Source organism: Geotrypetes seraphini, chromosome 8 (assembly GCF_902459505.1).
Source record: "Geotrypetes seraphini chromosome 8, aGeoSer1.1, whole genome shotgun sequence".
Lineage (NCBI taxonomy): Eukaryota > Metazoa > Chordata > Amphibia > Gymnophiona > Dermophiidae > Geotrypetes > Geotrypetes seraphini.
This window is the reverse complement of record NC_047091.1, coordinates 109358924-109379509: the sequence shown is the minus strand read 5'-3', so window position 1 is coordinate 109379509 and position 20586 is coordinate 109358924. Positions and strand designations below refer to the sequence as shown.

The 20586-nt window shown below is 44.3% G+C and overlaps 1 protein-coding gene across 5 annotated transcripts in view; it reads left to right on the top strand.

Moving 5' to 3' along the window:
• Nucleotides 1-20586, top strand: part of CREB3L3 (cAMP responsive element binding protein 3 like 3) — a 70671-nt gene that overhangs the window by 16743 nt on the left and 33342 nt on the right. For 4 of the 5 annotated variants that reach the window (XM_033953553.1, XM_033953552.1, XM_033953550.1 and 1 more), the window contains 4 exons: nt 336-491; nt 1225-1516; nt 9700-9818; nt 13886-14020. In XM_033953553.1, the coding sequence (XP_033809444.1) occupies nt 336-491; nt 1225-1516; nt 9700-9818; nt 13886-14020 (702 nt within the window). The remainder of the gene's footprint in view (nt 1-335; nt 492-1224; nt 1517-9699; nt 9819-13885; nt 14021-20586) is intronic. The other variant, XM_033953551.1, reaches the window with a different exon arrangement.

Here is a 20586-nt window from a genome sequence, read left to right as displayed (position 1 = left end):
AGTATCCAGCCAACTCAAATACTGCAGGGATCACAGTTCACTGAGGATAAACAAATGTCTGAGCTCTTTGGCAGGAACACTACCATGAGCCCCTCCCTCTGCTCTTTTCTTGACCATCCTCTAGTTTCTGTAAACCACTTTGATATTTTTTTTGAGAAGCGGTATATATGAACCTTTTAAACATTAGTGTTCGCTAGAGTTGTAGTCTTTTTTCATGAAAGATCTTACTGTGAAGTTAAGCAATGATATGATTCCATATTTCAATGTCTTTCCTTCTGCTTGATCACTCATCTCCTAATCTTCAGTCTGTCTGTCTGTTTCTTCTTTCTGTCCAGATGGCCTCTGGTTGCCAGCTGGGAGAGTTGGACAGTTTGGAGCTGCTGGACCTTCTGTTTGATCATCAGGATGGGATTCTACGACATGAGGACTTCAGCAGAACTCCTTTAACCAACTTTTGGGCAGCCACGGGACAAAATATGAGTGAGGACAAGGTAAGAAAACTGTGTCAAATGCAGTAAGGGGCTTGAATATACTCCCTGGATGTATAGCACTATATATCCTCAGGATAGGGCTGTCTTTTTGTTAAAGAAAAGCAAAAAGAAGAAGACAAAACTCTACACAAAACTAAATGAATAATCAAAGGAGCAGAGAAGACCAGACCTTCACAACTGAAGCTTTTAAAGTCACCAATAGGAAGTGGAACAAGAAAAAAGGTCTTGACACAGGCCGTGTTTGGGCTACAAAGAATGCAGGCTTTGTAGCTGAAACACGGTTCATGTTGAGTCCATTTTTTCTCTTTCCACTTCCCATTGGTTTTGAAGGTCTGGTCTTCTCTGCAAACTGAACTAACACACACAAGCTCTTCTCTCCTCATCAGTACTGGTGTTTAAAGGAAATGGACTGCCTTTTTATTTCAAGGGGAGGTATGTAAACCAGTCTATGCAAGCACACTCAAATTTTCTAGTTGTTAATGTCATGTGAGGCAAAACATTGGTCTGGTCATGGCCCCAGTAGTCCTCCCTATTCTGATTTCTACGCTGGGATTCAGACTTTCTGTATGCATGGATTCAATATATCCCAACTGTCTTCCATGCTTGATTGCATACAGTTGGTTAATTCATACTTGCTATCTCCTCCACAGACTGGAAACCTCAATGATTCAAATTTTTACTGCACTCTCATGGTTTGCATTGTATTTTTTACCTATCTGTATTTATTATGCAGCTGATACACCCTCCAGACAGTGAAGATTTTCTCAACTCTTTTTTGGCCCATGGGGATTCAGTCCCAAGCTCTCCCCTCTGGTCTCCTGCAGCTAGCGACAGTGGCATCTCTGAAGACACTCATTCTGACCAGCTTGACAGTCCTCAGCACTGCCTTGCCACCAGCAGCCCAGGGTACTGTGAAGGCGGGCAAGCTAAGAACCTCTATGCTTCCTTCCAGGACTCACGCCAGGCTCTGCCTACCCTAAAGGTGCCAGGAATGGAGCGAGAGGCAGAGATTTCCATTGATCTGGGTGAGCACTTGATAACCTCAGTTTTCTTTCCTATTATTTCATTTCCAGCCTCTAAAGCTATTGTTATCCATGGGATAGTTAAGTTTCTGGTCAGAACTGAGTATAACCAGGGAGCTCTATGTACTAAAACTATTTTATGGCCAGGCACGATGAATTCCTGGTCTGAGGAAATGTTCCTAATGGGACTAGAACTCAAGGCAGTAACTCTGCTATTCTACCAGATAGGTTTCCCCTCATTCATCTGAAGGCTTTGCTACCCTTCTTCAGCTCTCAAATTTTGTTCCTACTAGTCTGTGAGGCTCAGTGAGTAGAATGGGGACTTGGATCCCTGCAACAGAAAGATAAAATTGTATTCTTTGTAATATCTGAATAAAGAGTCCAGGGATCCCGAACGACCAAAAAACAGAGATGGAGGCAGATGTTAAGAGACAGAGAACACTGACCCCTAGATTCTATTAAAAAAGAGTGCACAAATTAACATCTTCGGATTTCTTTGGAACGTAGACAATTTGCGGATCTGACCAAGGGTCGGGGCTACCGCTTTAGTCTGATTTGGGAACATTTCTGGATGGATCTTACTCCGCACACTCGGAGTAGACTCTTGAATTTGTGATCTAGATAGTTTGCGTTTTACTGCTCACATATGGGTACCATGCTTGGAGATGAGGGGGGGAGGGAGGGATGGGGGGGGTTCTAATGTGCGTGTACCACAGAAAATTGTTATACTTTCTGTGCTATGTTTGCTTGCACTTTGATGTTCAATAAATATATTTCAACATAACATCTTCGGATTTTAGAAGCAGGAGGAGAGTGTGGCATAGTGATTAGAGCACCCTGAGGTTGTGGGTTCAAACCCCACTCTGCTCCATGGGATCCTGGGCAAGTTACTTAATCCTCTACTGCCCCAGGTACATTAGATAGATTGAGAGCTCACAGGAACAGATAGGGAAAATGCTTGAAGTAGGTATATAAAACACTTTTGAGTATGGTTGTAAAACTACCCATGTTTGGTGCTCAAACTTTCCATGTTTGGTGCTCAAAATTGCGCATGCAAATTTGGGCATATGTACCATTTAACTGAGTAAAGAGCCAATTGGTGCTTCTAATTGGTATTAGTTGGCAACTATTTGGATTTGTGCTTTCATCTTACTAAGTGCTATTGTATAAAAAGCGTTCATGTATCTTTTGGTGCACAACTGAAAAGGGGGCAGGTTAGAGGCATTCACTAAAAAAATGCGAGTAGTAGTATAGAATCTGAGAGGCCTAAGCCTAATTTAAGTGCAAGGATTTGCACCTTGTTTCAGTTGGCTTAAATCTTCGTGCCCAATTCCGGGCACTATTCTATAAATGGCACCCAACTCAGAGCGCCATTTATAGAATGCGCATTTTTTTGGGCACCCAAATTTAGGCATCACGTACTGAATCCAGTCCTTAGTGCCCAAAGTTGCATGTGCTGTAATAGAATAGGGGCATGTGTGCGCACAAATTAACATAATAATTGGCTGTCAATTGTGGTTGATGCTAATTGGCACTCATTTGCAGTTTTGCACACAACTGCCTCTAGTCGCTATTCTATAATCTCGGCCCATAAATTCAAGGACATGCGTCTTCAAAGGGGGTTTTGACATGGGAAGGGTATGGCTGTGTCAGGGGAGGAGCCTGAGTGGGTTAGAGGCATGCCAAGAATATACATGCTTAGGTTACAGAGTACCAGTGACATACCTGGGGGTGGAGCATCCCCTCCTCTGGGCAGCATACCCTCTCCTCCTCCTCCAGGCAGTGAGGGGAGGTGCGTGGAGCGGTTGTGGTCCGTATGTGTGCGGCCATCGGCTCTACTGGTCCTTTGCCCCGGAACAGGAAGTTAACATCAGAGGGGGCAGTGGCCAGCGGACATGACAGCTATATGCATGTAGACCAGGGGTTTTCAGGATTTCCCCAATGAATATGCATTGAAAGCAGTGCATGCAAATAGATCTCATGCATATTCATTAGGGAAATCCTGAAAACCCGACTTGAATACGGCTCTCGAGGACCGGAGTTCCCTACCCCTGATGTAGACCATGGCCTTCCATCTGCTTCATGCACCCCTCTACTACCTGCGCTCAGGGTCGACTGCTACCACTGTCCCACCCTTGCTATGCTAGAGAACAATACCTGCATTTACATGTGCATTTTGGCATTTTTAGGTGCCCATATTTACAACGGCCTTTGAGCAAACGTAGTCACTGTTCTATAATGGGAGGTACAAACATACTTTCCATCATAGACTAGCCGATTAGCATGCAATTTCCTGGTACCTCAACACAGCGGCGTAGCGAGGGAGGCTTGCGTCCAGGGCGGTGGCACTTGGCATCGCCATGCCATGCGCCCAACCCCTCGCTTGGGCGCCCCCCAATCTTCCCTGCCGCTTGAAAGCTTGAAATGTTTGCCAGCACAAGCAGCACCTTCCACCAGCTGCTCATGCCCACCTCAGCACCCTCTGACCTACGTCCTCGTCCTGCAGCCAGGAAGTGACATCAGAAGGGAGTCGACGCCAGTGCGAGCAGCAAGTAGAAGCTGCTGCTCATCCTTTCGAACATTTAAAGAGGTATGGGGGGCAGAGAGGAGGAGAAGCGCCAGCGCCCCCATGAAGACAGCGCCTGGGATGGTCTGCCCCTCCTGCCTAAACTTGAGCACCCTATTCAGAATCTACCCCTGAGCATGGTGTCTGAATCAGAAGTCCCAAGCAAATCACACTGCTGCCAAGTTAATCTGTGCTGGAAAGTGAAGCATAACCCCTGGTTGCCCAGTAGATGCCACTCTTATCCCAGACAGCATCCCGGTAAATGACAAATGTAAGGTCAAGTATAACTAGAGCAGGAATTTTATTTATTTTTTATTTACTGAATCTCTGTCCGGCTTCTGGGTCTCACAGCAAATGCCTTTGCATGATGATTCTCATTAGATTCTTGCAACTCTATGAACTCTGCTACATACCTGCTCGGGGATTCCTGGCAGGGAAGGATTTCAGTTATCTGACATCAAATGCAGGTTACCGAGTATCATGCTATCCTTGTTTCCACATTTCAGAGATCCAGAGTCATACCAGAGTGATGAAATAGGGGTGTTAAAGTCCCTCCTCGAGGGCCGCAATCCAGTTGGGTTTTCAGGATTTCCCCAATGAATATGCATGAGATCTATTTGCATGCGCTGCTTTCATTGTATGTTGAAAACCCGACTGGATTGCAGCCCTCGAGGAGGGACTTTGACACCCCTGAAATAGAGAAATATGCATTCATAAGTGTTGTCTTACAGAGATATTACCTCATCCATTAGTAGTTCCAAAACAGAACTGTACTACTATTGATTGAGGATACTATTTATTGAGCTTTAGTAAATAGGGACCTTAGTTAATTCGAATTGATAACATGTGCAAGGTAAATATTGCAGCATTTCCACTCCTAGCCTAACATCCCCCCCCCTTAGAATTCAACAGATAGCCCTACCCAGGGCCAGGTTGTCCAGATTATCCTTCTGGCTGAGGGGGAGGGGAGAGGCAGCAAACAGCACCTACATTCAAAGCAAAACGACAGACACACAACAATGATAACAACATGTATTATTTCAAAGTAGGATGTCTAGCTCTGCATTTTTAGGATTATCTGGAAGGGGTGGACTGAGGTGATCATCACTGAGTTTAATCAGCAAAAACTTGGCAGATAGAGGAAACATAGAAATATAGAAACATGATGACAGATAAAGGCCAAATGACCCATCTAGTCTGCTCATCCACAGTAACCATTATCTCTTTCTCTCTCCGAGAGATCCCACATGCCTATCTCAGGCCCTTTTGAATTCAGACACAGTCTATGTCTCCACCACCTCTGCTGGGAGACTGTTCCATGCATCTACCACCCTTTCTGTAAAAAAGTATTTCCTTAGATTACTCCGGAGCCTATCACCTCTTATCTTCATCCTTTGCCGTCTTGTTGCAGAGTTTCCTTTCAAATGAAAGAGACTCGACTCATGCACATTTACATTATATAGGTATTTAAACATCTCTATCATATCTCCCCTCTCCCGCCTTTCCTCCAAAGTATCTAGATTGAAATCTTTAAGTCTGTCCCCATACACCTTATGATAAAGACCACATACCATTTTAGCAATGGCGTACCTAGCATATGTGACACCCGGGGCCCATCATTTTTTGACACTCCTCCCCATCTGTATGAAAAACATGATTTTTAGTAACAAGCCACATGTCACACATGAGTACCTAGGAAAAGGCAGCATCTTACATACTGCAGTGAGCAGTACAAAATCAATACACCCATTGTAAAACTAAACAAGCCAGACTAGTACAGATCTATCCTGCAGTCAAGCCTAACAAAAAACCATGTCTTTTGAATACACAGAACACAGAAAACACCTTTGCCTAGTATGTAATATGTAATCACAAACTAACCCCTCCCTCTTATACAAAACTGTAGTGTGGATTTTAGCCATGGTGGTAACAGCTCTGACGCTCATAGAATTCTGAGCATCAGAGCTGCTACCACCACGGCTGGCGCTAAAAAATGCTCCACAGTTTTGTAAAAGGGGAGGATAAAATAGAAATACATAGACAAAGGTTAAATTGAACCAGTAAGAAGCTGGACTCTGCATACAGTGCACCACAGAAACAGTGACACATGTCTCCTAAAGCAATAAATAAATAGAACATTTTTTTCTACTTTTGTCTTCTGTGGTTTCTGCTTTCCTCATCTTCTTGTAACTCTCTTCCTTCCATCCATCCACTGTCTGCCGTCTCTCTTCCCCTATAAGGCATCTTCTCTCCTTCTATGCCCCTTCCAGAAACTGTATGCCTCCCCCTTCCATCTCTCCTTTCATCCCCATTGGTCTGGCATCTCTCTCCTCTCCTTCCCTCTCCCACACCTCTCCTCTGCAATCCCTTTCCCTTTTTTCCCTCATTTTCCTTTTCAATTTATTTTCTGCATCTATCTAGATTACGTTCTTACTACCTTATTATCAATGTCCTTTTTTACTGTCTACCTAAAACTTGCCACCTCTTTCCCTCACCCCTCCAGTGTTTCCCTAACTCAATCCTTTTCTCCCCATCATGTACCCTCCTTTTATTTATCTCCTCCTTTCATCATGTACCCTCTTTCTCCAACCCTTCCATCTAGTACCTTCTCTCTCTGTCCACTTCCATCCAGCGTCTGCTCCCCTCTTTCTCTCCTCCCATTTCCTTCCTGCATATGCTCCCTTATCTCTCCCATCTGCACTTCCATCCAGCATAGGCTCCCCACTACCATCCAATGTCTGCCCTTTCTCTCGCTATCCACCCCTCTTCAATCAGCATCTGCCCCCTTTCTTTCCCTCCAATATCCTTCCCCCTTATGTCTCTCCCCTTTCTCTGTACATCAATTCTATCAGCACCACCCTTCCATACCACCCTGCCCCCTTTCTTTCCCTCCACCACTCTTCCATTCCAGCAATCCTGCTCCTTTCTCTCCCTTCATGCAGCAAGGTCCCACGATGACTGTAGCTTCCGGCTGCCAGTCCACCCCACTCCGACGTATTTGCTCTGGAGTGGACTCAGCAGCCGCATGCTGGAAGGTCCCGCGATGACTCGTCTGCTGGCTCTGCTCCGGCAGATGCAGGGAGTTGTGGCAAAGTCTCGCAATGACTGTGTCTGCTGGGTCCACCCCCTCCGACGTAACTTACTTCTTCCGGAGCAGAGCTGGCAGATGAGTCATCGCGGGACCTCAGCGCGGCTGCCGACTCTGCTGCAGAGAAAGTAAGTCAGAGGTAACGTGACCATTTATTTTTTTCATCAAAAGGGGACATCTATTAATTGACTGTGTATCCTTTCTTTCATTTCTTTCTTTTGCACTCAGGCCCAACAATTGTCCCTTTCTATTCCCTCCCTCCTTCCTTCCCATGTCCTTAGTGCCCCCAGTGCCTCCTTCCCGTGTCCATGGTGCCCCCAGTGCCTCCTTCCTGTGTCCTTGGTGCCCCCAGTGCCTCCTTCCCGTGTCCATGGTGCCCCCAGTACCTCCTTCCCATGTCCAATCACTGCCTGTCTGGTCCGGAACATCCTCTCTGACGTCAGAATTAACGTCGGAAAGACTTTTTGTCTGCGGGGGGAGGTAAGATTGCAGCAACGTGGGCCAGAGGATAGGAAGGGCAGGAGGACCCGGACCTGGCCGGCTGTGCACCCCCCCCATGCCGTGCACACGGGGCGGACCTCCCCCCCTTGGTACGGCACTGTATTTTAGTAACCTTCCTCTGGACCGACTCCATCCTTTTTATATCTTTTTGAAGGTGTAGTCTCCAGAATTGTACACAATATTCTAAATGAGGTCTCACCATAGTCTTATACAGGGGCATCAATACCTCCTTTTTCCTACTAGCCATACCTCTCCCTGTGCAACCTAGCATCCTTCTAGCTTTTACCATCACTTTTTCAACCTGTTTGGCCACCTTAAGATCATCACATACAATCACACCCAAGTCCCGCTCTTCTGTCGTGCATATAAGCTCTTCACTCCCTAATCTGTACCGTTCCCTAGGGTTTTTGCAGCCCAAATGCATGACCTTGCATTTCTTAGCATTAAATTTTAGCTGCCAAATTTCAGACCATTCTTCAAGCTTTACCAGGTCTTTCCTCATATTATTCACACCATTCGGTGTGTCTACTCTATTGCAGATTTTTGTATCAACTGCAAAGAGGCAAATCTAACTCGACAACTCTTCAGCAATATCGTTTATAAAAATGTTAAAAAAACAGGCCCAAGAACAGAACCTTGAGGCACACCACTGGTAACATCCCTTTCCTCAGAGCTATCTCCATTGATCACTACCCTCTGTCGCCTTCCACTTAACCAGTTCTTGACCCAGCCCATCACTTTAGGACCCATCCCGAGGGCACTCAGTTTATTTATTACACGTCTGTGTGGAACACTGTCAAAGGCTATTCTAAAATCTAAATACACCACATCTAGCGCACATCCTCTATCCAATTCTCTGGTCACCCAGTCAAAGAAATTGATCAGATTTGTCTGACAAGACCTACCTCTAGTGAATCCATGTTGCCTGCAGTCCTGTAATCCACAGGATTCCAGAAACTTGACCATTCTTTGTTTTAAAAGTGTTTCCATTAATTTGCTTACCACAGAAGTCAGACTTATCGGCCTGTAATTCCCTACTTCTTCCATTCTTCCGCTAGTCCTCCGGTTCCACTCCTGACTCTAGAGACTCGTTGAAAAGGTCAGTCAGCGGAGCTACCAGAACTTCCCTAAGTTCCTTCAGCTCCCTAAGATGTACACCATCCGGCCCTATTGCTTTGTCTACCTTTATTTTAGATAGCTCCTCATGAACACAACCCTCTGAAAATCAATCAGGGTCTATTACTCCTCCATCCCTATTCACGTTTGTCTTCTGCTTCCAGTGCTTCAGCCATGAACTCAGAACAGAAATATCTGTTAAGTAATTCGGCCTTTTCTTTATCAGCTTCTACATATTCCTCCCCTTCACTTTTGAGTCTCACAATGCCACTTTGGCACTTCTTCCTATCACTAATATATCTAAAAAATGTCTTGTCTCCATGTTTTACTGTCAGCTATTTTTTCTTCAATTTGCATCTTTGCTTTCCTGACTACAAGACCAGCTTCTCTTAACTTTTCCAGATATTTTTGCCTGTCTTCCTCTTTCTTTTGTAGTTTTTGAAAGCTAACCTTCTCAACTACTACTTTTGAGAACCAAAGTGGCCTTCTTTTCCTCTTACTTTTACTTACTTGCCTTACAAAAAGGTTTTTCACCCTTACAATTGCTCTTCTCAGTTTTGCCCACCGCATTTCCACTCCTTCCAGAAGTTCCCATCCAGACAATAATTCCTTGACGTAAACCCCCATCCGAACAAAGTTAGTTTTTTAAAAAAAGTCTAGACCTGAAAATTACTTAAGTGTGCAAGTCTAAAGAGTTCCCTAAAGTGCCTAATAGATAAAATAACATTTTATCTATCTATATAAAACCTTCCCCACCCCCTCCCATTGCAACAAATAATCCTATCCCCTTCCACTCCCCTTGAACTCCTGGGAGCATTGCCACTTCTCATTGATACTGAGTCTTCCCTCCCACAAATGCTGACTCCTATGGCTTCTTATCTCATTCTTTTTCTTGTCTTGTGTTTATTTGTGCAGAAATGTGGGTTCCCAGCTTTTACCAGGAGGAGAACTGTGAGTTGCCAGCTCCAGCCCAAACTGCGGATTCATGCACACTGACTGTGAAAGATCTGTTGCTTTCCAGTAGCTGTGAGATGGTAAGAGTGCAGTGTGTAGTGGTTAGAGCTACAGCCTCAGCATTCTCAGGTTGTGGGTTCAAATCCCGTGCTGCTCCTTCTGACCTTGGGCAAGTCACTTAATCCTCCATTGCCCCAGATACATTAGAAAGACTGTGAGCCCACCAGGACAGATAGGGAAAATGCTTGTAGGACCTGACTGTAAACCGCTTTGAGTGTGGTTGTAAAACTACAAAAAGGCGGCATACAAGTCCCAATTTCTTTCCCCTGTCCTTCTGGCTTGTCTCCGCCCACTCCCCAGCACAGGGGGTTCCCAAACCTTTCCTGGGGGAATCCAAAGCAGTCAGCTTTTTTAGGTTATCCAGAAAGAATAAGCATGAGTAGGGTTACCAAATGTCCGGATTTATCCAGACATGTTCTCTTTTTAGAGGACCGTCCAGGTTTCCAGGACGGGTTTTCAAAACCCAGCAGTTTGTCCTCTGCGCAGATGCAGATGCAATGCGATGAGGTCGTGTGCATGCAGTGAATAATGAAAAATTGGAAAAACTGGGACAGACTGAACTTCAACTTTTGGTGGGAAACTGTGTCAATTTTATAGATATGAGAGAATGAATTCTGAACAACTGGGACATAATAAAAAATTTAAAGAAACTTGGGGGTCCAGTAGCGGAATTTATAAAAACTGATTGATCAAGTAAGCCTTTGATTCCTCATTGATCTTTATGCACATCCAGGGAGGGGGGGGGGGGAAATGTATTTAATATCATTATTTGTTTGGATGTAAGTGCTGATTATTGTATTAATTGATTATATATTCTTTGCACTTTTGTATTTGATTTGAAAATTAATAAAGAATTACAACAACAACAACAAAAAAAGTGTTGCGCTTAGGGCCACGTCTGAAAGGCCTCTGCGCATATGCAGATGCAACGCGATGATGTCATCTGCATGCATGTGGCATCATTGCATCGCATCTGCTCATGTGCAGAGGCCCTCCAGACGGGTCCTGATGAGATGCGGTTTGTATGGGGTTGGGGGGGTTGAATAGGGCAGTGCCGGGGCAGAACAGCATGGGACCACTCATCCTCTTTTTTTGAAGGAAAAATTTGGTAATCTTAAACATGAGATAGATTTGCATTCCAGGTAGGCAGTGTATGCAAATTGATCCCATGAATGAATATTAATCGTGGATATCCTGAAAACCTGACTGGTTGGGGTTCCCTTAGGGCAGGTTTGGGAATCAATGCCTCAGCCAGCAAATACTTTGCATGCCAAATATAACAAATGAAAACTGTATTGTGACATACAATTTAAAAATCCAGCGGATCTGCAGGTGTTCCAAAGTGTGGGTGCTGCTTTCACGTACATTTTACTACAAATTTCCTGGGGGGGGGGGGGTGCGGGGCTGGTCCTGACACACCAGGGACGGAGCTGCTCTGACACTTTGGTAGAGAGCTCAGATACACTCCAGAGCAGTGTATCTCAACTTGGTCCTGGAGTAACCCCTTGCCAGTCAGGCTTTTAGGATATCCACAATGAATATGCATAAACTTGATTTGCATACACTGCCTCCATTATATGCAAATTTCTTTCATGCATATTCATTGTGGATATCCTGAGAACCTTACTGGCAAGGGGGTACTCCAGAACCGAGTTGAGAAACACTGCTTCAGAGGCAAAATAAATCTTGGAGCTGTCTTGTCCCAGACATTAGCTCAGACACACCCAGTACCAAGGAAATATATTCACACCATACCGTGCATGGTCAGGTATTTCTCTTTATTCTGATTAGCATACACTCTCCTACATTCATAGAAGGAGAGCTTATACAAAATAGAAAAGAATCAAATAGCACACAAAGCTTTCTCAAGACAAACCTTACACATAATAAATCCACTCTAACATATCAGACAAAGCAAGACAAGCAATAGACAAAAACAGATTTGGGATTTGTAATCCTGGCCCAGAAACATTTTCTAAGGCAGTACAAAGTTCCCCCAGGAGGTGTTGCTTTCTTAACACAGAGAAATACATGTGTGTCAGAGAAGGCAAGCCCTCCCCCTGCTGAGACTAGGTGTTCAGTTTTTATAGGTTTCTCAGTCATGTACAGAGTAGGAAAAATGCATATTCATTAGTTCACAGAACCTATTAGTGTAGTTAAAGTTAAACCATGAACCTTCCTTTGTTTTTTGTTAATCTCTTTCATGTGCTTAGACAAACTCTGGATTGTGCCATGTCTTGAACCCTTAATTGGACGGATTGTGAATGATGGGCAAGGGGGTAGCTTGCTATGCATATCTCTTCAGGCCATGTGGATCTTTTTGCCCTCTCCCTGAGCTGGTCTTTAGCAAAGATGGAAAAAGAATGAAAAGAAACTCAGAAACAGAATGGATGTAAACAGTAGAGAGAGTCAGAAAGATGGGCCTCTAGCAAGGTCGTTGCCAGCCCATAGGTACCGTATTTGCCGGTGTATAAGACGACCCCCCAACTTTTACAGTTAAAATATAGAGTTTGTTATATACTCGCCATATAAGACTACCCCTTCTTCCGCACACCTTCTGCACAACAAATAAAACTTAAAAGAACATCAGAATTTATTTCAACAATTTTAATTAATTCACTAAAGCTGAATAGAACAATAAACCCATGGGAGCTGCCATGCTATTTGTTTTCTAAACTGTTAACCAAACTGAAACTGTCAATGATAGAAGGAAGATAAGACATAGAGGGAGAGAGCAAGTGCCGGGCAAGTCCCTAGCAAGTTTGCTGGCATGACAGTTTCCCTTTAAAAGCCTTCAAAAGCCTCCTGTTCGCCCCCGCAACTTCCTTAAGGGCTAGACTCCACACACGGCCGCATGTGCGAGAGACGTAGTAAAGAGAAAAGGGGTGGGGCCAGAGCGCCGCTGCTTCCCGCTGCGCAGGATGAAGGAGCTGGCACCCTTGTCACACTGATGTCCCGCCATGGCCCCGCTGATGTCCCGGCAGGTTTACTAGTACCGTAAGCACCGTAAGGAGGTAAGGAAGGAGATGTTAGGGCATGTAAAGTAAGGGCATGTAAACAGTACCCGGCGTATAAGACGACCCCCGACTTTGGGGAGGATTTTAAGGTACTGAAAAGTCGCCTTATACGCCGGCAAATACGGTAATTATTTATTATAGCAATTACAAAGTATAGGACTGTTGGAGTCAAGGAAAAATACATAGGGAAAAAAGGGGGTTTAACTTCAAAGAGCAGAAAAAAAAGAATAAACATGCCTGTTATTGGGTTTGGTTTTTTATTGTAACACTGCAGAAGCTAAATTTATAGCCATATTGTTTCAAAGCTTCATTCTGCCAACCTTGAACAACCATTCTACATCTTCCCTGAATTAGGCCTGCTGTAGTCATAATGGTTCTTCTGGTCCTTTGTGCCATAGAGAGGGATAACAGTAAGAGACGTATATAAAAAATTAAGATTCTATCGCTGTAAAATTATTCCCATCTCTTATACCTCTTATATCTGCAGACATTGGTAGTTACTGGTAAGGTTGCCATCTTGTCCAGTTTTTAGAACAGGATGATCCATTCTGGTTCTACCACAATATAGGCATACTTTACTTAGAAAAAAAAACCAATAGGGAAGTTAGGACCCCAAGTTTCTGCATGCAGTGATAAAACCAGGCCTGGATTAGCCCATCCTGATAAAATGGAGCAACTTGGGAACTTCTCTAACCTGAGCTCCTGGAAAAAAAAAAGCTGAAAAGCTTAGGTAAAGTACTATGAGTGATAATGGGCTCATTTCAAACAGTCTGTACAAAAGTGGTCAGTGTACCTGTGGCTGAGAGCTAGCTTGAATTAATCCAGGGCAGGGGTAGGCAATTCCAGTCCTCAAGAGCCGGAGCCAGATCAGGTTTTTAGGATATCCACAATAAATATGCATGAGATAGATTTACATCTCAAGGAGGCAGTGCATGCAAATCAATCTCATACATATCCTGAAAACCTGACCTGGCTCCAGCTCTCGAGGACCGGAATTGCCTACCCCTGACTCAGGGCCATATGATGTTTTGGGTTCCTCTAAATTAAAATTTCTATTTCTTGTGATCCAGCAGCAGCAACAACAGATACCAGTGCTGCAGAGCCTGTGCCCTGGGCAATGCCAAGAGCTGATACTGACAGAAGACGAGAAGAAGTTGCTGACCAAGGAGGGAGTCACACTCCCCACCAAGCTGCCTCTCACCAAGGTAGAGCTCAGCTCAGATTACAGAATGAACTTGTCACTCAAATATACCACTGCAGTCTCACTCTGTGCCAGGGGTGTCAAAGTCCCTCCTCGAGGGCCGCAACCCAGTCGGGTTTTCAGGATTTTCCCGATGAATATGCATGAGATCTATTAGCATGCACTGCTTTCATTGTATGCCAATAGATCTCATGCCTATTTGTTGGGGAAATCCTGAAACCCGACTGGATTGCGGCCCTCGAGAAGGGACTTTGACACCCCTGCTCTATGCTAAGGCAGTGATGCCAAGTTATCCACTCTCAGGCTGGAGACTTTTTGGCTAGTCCTGGTTTTGAATTTACATCCTGAAGCAATGTGGAATTTGTAGTGCCTTATCCTAACTAATGAAATCAGTGCTGCATGTCTCATATTGCACCAGATTGGTTGGTCAGAAATCTAGGACTGTCCCAAAATCTCCAGCCTGGAATTGGGTAACTTGATATGTCTGGCCAAGGGATCTCAACCCAGTCCTTGGGACACATCTAGCCAGTCAGGTTTTCAGGATATCCACAATGAACCTGTATGAGATAAACTTGCATGCTCTACCTCCATTGTATGCAAATCTCTCTCATGCAAAATCACTTTGAATATCCTGAAAACCTTGTTGAGTTGAAAACCCCTGCTCTATGCTACTGGCCCATTCCATGGTTCCTAGTCCAGTATGAATGTTATGTCCTGCAACACACTTCTTGTTTGTGTGGTCCTATCATCTATATGCACTCATGTTACACTCCTCTCAGTACCAGAGCCATAGATGCAGAAACTCAGTGATGTTTCATTATTGGGATGTCAAAAATGACATGTTTGCATTTGGATCTCCTAATCAATCACAGCCCTTATATGATTTAATATAAATATAAGTATAAATTAGTAAAAGTGCTCAGACCACCTAACCATATGTTTAGTGATGACAGCAAACTGCAGTTAGAATCGAGACCATCATGGCAAATTTTACTGTCCCTTATCCAACCTTTAACCTTAAATGTATTCACTATATTGTAAAGAAGTAATCACTTATCTGTAGAGTAGCAGGTTGCGTACTCTTTCCACCGCAGTATAGTCGTGCAAACATGCAAACTGTGCTTAAAGTGCAACGCTACTACTGTATCAGCTCAAATAAAACTCCATGACCCCCCCCCGACTCGAGTTTCGACTCTTCATCAGGAGGGGACACTTATTACAGAAATGAGCCATATTTCCTTAACCCCACTACTGAAAAAACCTGAGCTTGACCCCTCTACACCATCCAGCTACCGTCCAATAGCTAACATTCCCCTTCTTACCAAGATGCTAGAGTCCATCATATCCACTCAACTATCTTCCTACCTTGAGAAATTCTTCAACCCTACCAATACGGCTTCCGTCCCAATTTCAGCACCGAATCCCTCCTGACCTCCTTAATCTCAAAAGTTCAATATCTCCATTCTCGCAACAAGTTCGCCGTCCTTCTTCAATTCGACCTCTCTGCAGCTTTTGATGTCGTCCATCATGATATTCTAATTTACCAACTCACCGAGATAGGCATAAACTCCACAGTCCTTGACTGGTTCTCGAAGTTCTTACGCTCCCGCTCCTACATAGTCAACATGAAGGGCACTTCTTCCTCCCCCTGGAACCCGATCTGTGGAGTCCCGCAAGGCTCACCTCTCTCTCCTATTCTCTTCAACATTTATATGTCCTCCCTTAAACTCCTCCATCTCTCCCCCCTTGAAACACTCTACACTTACGCAGACGACATCTTTGTCCTCCTCGAGACCGACCAGAACCTCACCAACCTCTCGGCGAACATATCCTCATGTATATCGAACCTTCAATCCTGGGCCCACACTGTGCAGATGAAACTGAATGAATCTAAAACAAAACTTCTCTGGCTCGGCCCAAAATTGGACCAACTGCCCACCTCCACCCCACTGTCCTCTGGCCCCACTCTGCATCTTGAATATTCTAGTAGAGTTCTGGGAGTCATCATTGACTCTACACTTTCCTTCAACGACCACCTCAACTCCCTAGTAAAAAAATGTTTCTTCAGCCTTCACATGCTGAGAAAAGTGAGATCCTGTTTCCATCAAAAACACTTTGCCGTCCTTGTCCAATCCACCATCCTTTCCAGACTGGACTACTGCAACTCTATCTACCTTAGCCTAACAAAGAAAAACCTTCAAAGACTCCAGCGGATTCAGAATACCGCTGCTAAGCTTATCTTCGCAAAAAGCAAATTCGACCACGTCTCACCGCTTTTATCCAAGCTCCACTGGCTTCCGATTATCTCCAGAGTCCACTTCAAATGTGCCTGCCTCACTTTCAAGATCCTACACGGTATCCTCCCTCCCTTCATTCCTCTTTCTTGGAACTCCTCTAACTCCAATTCTGCCAAATCCACCCAAAAACTGAAACTTTCCTTTCCCTCTCTAATAGGCGTTTCACTTGTAGGAAAATTAGGTTCTTCCCTCCCTTTCAGAATCACTCAGCTCTGGAACAACCTTACCTCCGCTCTTAGGAATCTGAGCTCCCTCCAACTCTTCCGTAAACATCTGAAAACCTGGTTATTCTCAAAAATGTAACTCCTCCTCCCTCTGGTTATTCTAGTCCTCTAAATTTTCTCTTTATTTTGCCTCTTCCCTTCACTGGAGTTCCTTTCTACCCTAACTCTTGTTAACCGTGTCGAGCTTTACGAATGTAGAGATGATGCGGTATACAAACCTAAGGTTTAGATTAGATTAGATTAGATTAGATTAGATTACAGCAGCCATTGCCTATCGGGCTTGTCGGATTATCCTGACTTCTCAGCCCGACAGGCAATGGCTGCCGTAATAAGTGTCCCCTCCTGATGAAGAGTCGAAACTCGAGTCGGGGGGGTCATGGAGTTTTATTTGAGCTGATACAGTAGTAGCGTTGCACTTTAAGCACAGTTTGCATGTTTGCACGACTATACTGCGGTGGAAAGAGTACGCAACCTGCTACTCTACAGATAAGTAATTACTTCTTTACAATATAGTGAATACATTTAAGGTTAAAGGTTGGGTAAGGGACAGTAAAATTTGCCATGATGGTCCCAATTCTAACCGCAGTTTGCTGTCATCACTAAACATATGGTTAGGTGGTCTGAGCACTTTTACTAATTTATACTTACATTTATATTAAATCATATAAGGGCTGTGATTGATTAGGAGATTGAAGAGCTTCATTACAGAGTTGAATAAGCTATTCCCCATTTGGTTGCAATGTTTGCATTTGGAAACATTTTTATTTTTCATTACTGTAGAAATTATTTAAAAAACAAAAAACCAGGATCAAAGTTATGTAAGAAAACAGAATAATATTTCTATATTCTTCCACCCTGTTCATTTGGTAGACATTCACAAACTAATTGGCTTAATTAAATGTAATATTTCAAGAATGAGGTGAACTGAGACTTTGAACATGCGTACAATCCAACCTGAACAAAGATTTGGATAGGTTCCTGGAAGAAAAGGTTATTGGGAGAGCCATTGCTTATCCCTAGAAATAAACTACGTGAAACAAAAATACTTATGGGGATCTGCTGGTACTTGTGACCCAGACAGACAGGGCAGGATTAATTCATCTAGGGCCCCTAGGCACCCAAGTACACTGGGCCCCCTGCCCCACCCCACCCCACCATGCGCCCAGGCAGACACAGGAAGCTGCATCAGAGGGAAGCTTTGGGCAAACAGCACCGCTTCCAAAATTACAGTTCCCATTGCCTTTCTTACCTGCGTTGCTTGCTTGTCTTACTTTCCATTGATTGGGGGGGGGGGCCCGCATTGCCGATCGATGCTGGAGGGGCTCATCGCCGTTTGGAAAAAACAATGTTGATGCCCTCCTTCATCGGACCCCCCTGACCATTTCGGACCCTAGCCACGTGCCTACTTGACCTATTGGTTAATCCTGCCCTGCAGACAGAATGCTGGGCTTGATGGACTTTGGTCTGACTCAGCATGGCTTATCTTATAGTTCCTTTCCTTCTGATACCAAAAGGGGCTCCTCTTTGGTTTGTTTTCTTTCTTGTACTCCTTCTGGATCACTTCTGTGTCATCTGCTACCTCTCTTTGTTCCTTGATTACTGTGGGCCCTGAGAAAGATGGGATGTGAATTTCAATGCCATCGCTGTCACAATTCCACCTCCCTTAGCCAGCTTCCCACCCCTGAGAGAAAACCCGGCCTGACCACCAGCTCCACCTGCTCTCCCCAGGCCTACCTTTTAAAGACTTTGATGGTCTTCTTCGGGCTTCTTCGGGGCAGGAGTATCCTATGTTGCTCTTGCCTTAGTGGCTCCATATTCAAAATGGCAATTGCGACTTCCCATGGCAGCCTCACAGTACTGCCGTCTGAAGTCATGGCCACCATTTTGGACTTGGGACTAGCATAAGCAGGAACAAGTCTCCTGTTCATGCCTTTCCCTTTCCAAAATGGTGTCTGTGACATCCCATGCCAGTCACAATCACAATTTTGAATACAGAGCCACCACAGGCAGGAGCAACACAGGATGCTCCTGCTCTGAAGAAGATATTAAAGAAACAATCAGGGGCTTTAAAAGATAGACCAGGGAATGAGTGAGAAGCGAGAGAGTGAGAGATGGATTATCAGTTTGTCACTTAAAGTTATAGTTTTGTTTTCCCGCACTTTGAAGCCTTGGTACCTTCAGAAAGGTAGCTTTTTCTTCAGTTTTGTGATGAACACGTCTTGGAATAATACACAGAGCTGTTCTGATAGCACAGCACAAAACAATTTGACAGCACTCTATAAGATTCTGTGACCCCTGAGGTGGGCAACCATTGCTGAAACATGGCTCCATGTTGAGTCTATTCAATTTTGGTGCTTTATCAATAAACCTTTTGTTTTGGACCTCCCTTTTGGTTCCTTGTGGATTTTCCATTGTCTTACCCTACTTGTTTTCTTTTTGGACCCATACATACTCCTGCAGTGATTAAATTTGCGGAAGTTATACAGAGTACTGAAGACACAGGGGGATTGCGAAGATCTGCAACGTGACATAATCAAGCTCGAGAAATGGGCATCGACATGGCAAATGAGGTTCAACGTGGATAAGTGCAAAGTGATGCATGTCAGGAACAAAAATCTCATGCATGAATACAGGATGTCCGGGGCGGTACTAGGAGAGACCTCCCAGGAAAGAGACTTGGGAGTTCTGATCAACAAGTCCATGAAGCCATCTGCACAGTGTGCTGCGGCGGTGAACAGGGCGAACAGAATGCTAGGAATGATCAAGAAGGGGATCACGAACAGATCAGAGAAGGTTATCATGCCGCTGTACCAGCCATGGTGCGCCCTCACCTGGAGTACTGCATCTAGCACTGGTCGCCGTACATGAAGAAGGACAAGATACTACTCGAAAGGGTCCAGAGAAGAGTGACTAAAATGGTTAAGGGGATGGAGAGTTGCCGTACAGTGAGAGATTGGAGAAGTTGGGCCTCTTCTCCCTTGAAAAGAGGAGACTGCGAGGGGACATGATCGAAACATTCAAAATACTGAAGGGAATAGACTTAGTAGAGAAAGACAGACTGTTCACCCTCTCCAAGGTAGGGAGAATGAGAGGACACTCTCTAAATTTGAAAGGGGATAGATTCTGTACAAACGTAAGGAAATTCTTCTTCACCCAGAGAGTGGTAGAAAACTGGAACACTCTTCTGGAGTCTGTTATAGGGGAAAACACCCTACAGGGTTTAAAGACAAAGTTGGACAAGTTCATGCTAAATTGTGAGACTAGACTCATTTGGAGCACTGGTCTTAACCTAGGGGCTTCCGCGTGAGCGGACTGCTGGGCAGGATGGACCATTGGTCTGACCCAGCAGTAGCAATTCTTATGTTCTTATACATTAAAAAGGCTGGCATTCTGTATGGCAAAATGGCTAGTTTGCTTGTGCATACCATGCGCTAAAAACTATTTTAATTTTTTTGCAAGGGAGCATGATAGGGGTTGGATAGTAGGCATGACCACTAATCAGCATGTGAGGCATTGCTGTGTGCTAATTGATTAGTACGAGGTTAGCACAGGGGCTCTTAACACCTACAAAATAGGTGATGGTAGGGGCTCATGCAGTAAGTTTTTTTTAATGGCAAAATTAGCGCATGGTCATTTATTCAGAAAATGGGAAAAATCATCCATTTTCTGGCCACAGCAAAAATGGCCTCAGCATTCGAGAAAGGCCTGTGTAAGGTCACTTTTGCCATGGCTTTAGTAATAGGGCATGAAGAAAGGTAACGTTGCTCAGGGTGTCCAGATGGTTCCATGCCATAAACCCACAGCTTTTGTAGTTCTGATCTCTTTAGAATATTTCCACAGATGAAACGGGGACAAAATTAACTCATCCCATGTCCATTGGGATTTATTAACTGCCTATATGAAGAGATTCACCCAAGGCAATGTACAGAAGTGTAACATAAAATTTACAATTTTGTTAACAATAATAACATGATCAAATACTGTATAAGCATAAATACAATCAATGAGGTAAACTTCGAAATGGCAAACTGAAACCTAATAATAGGACT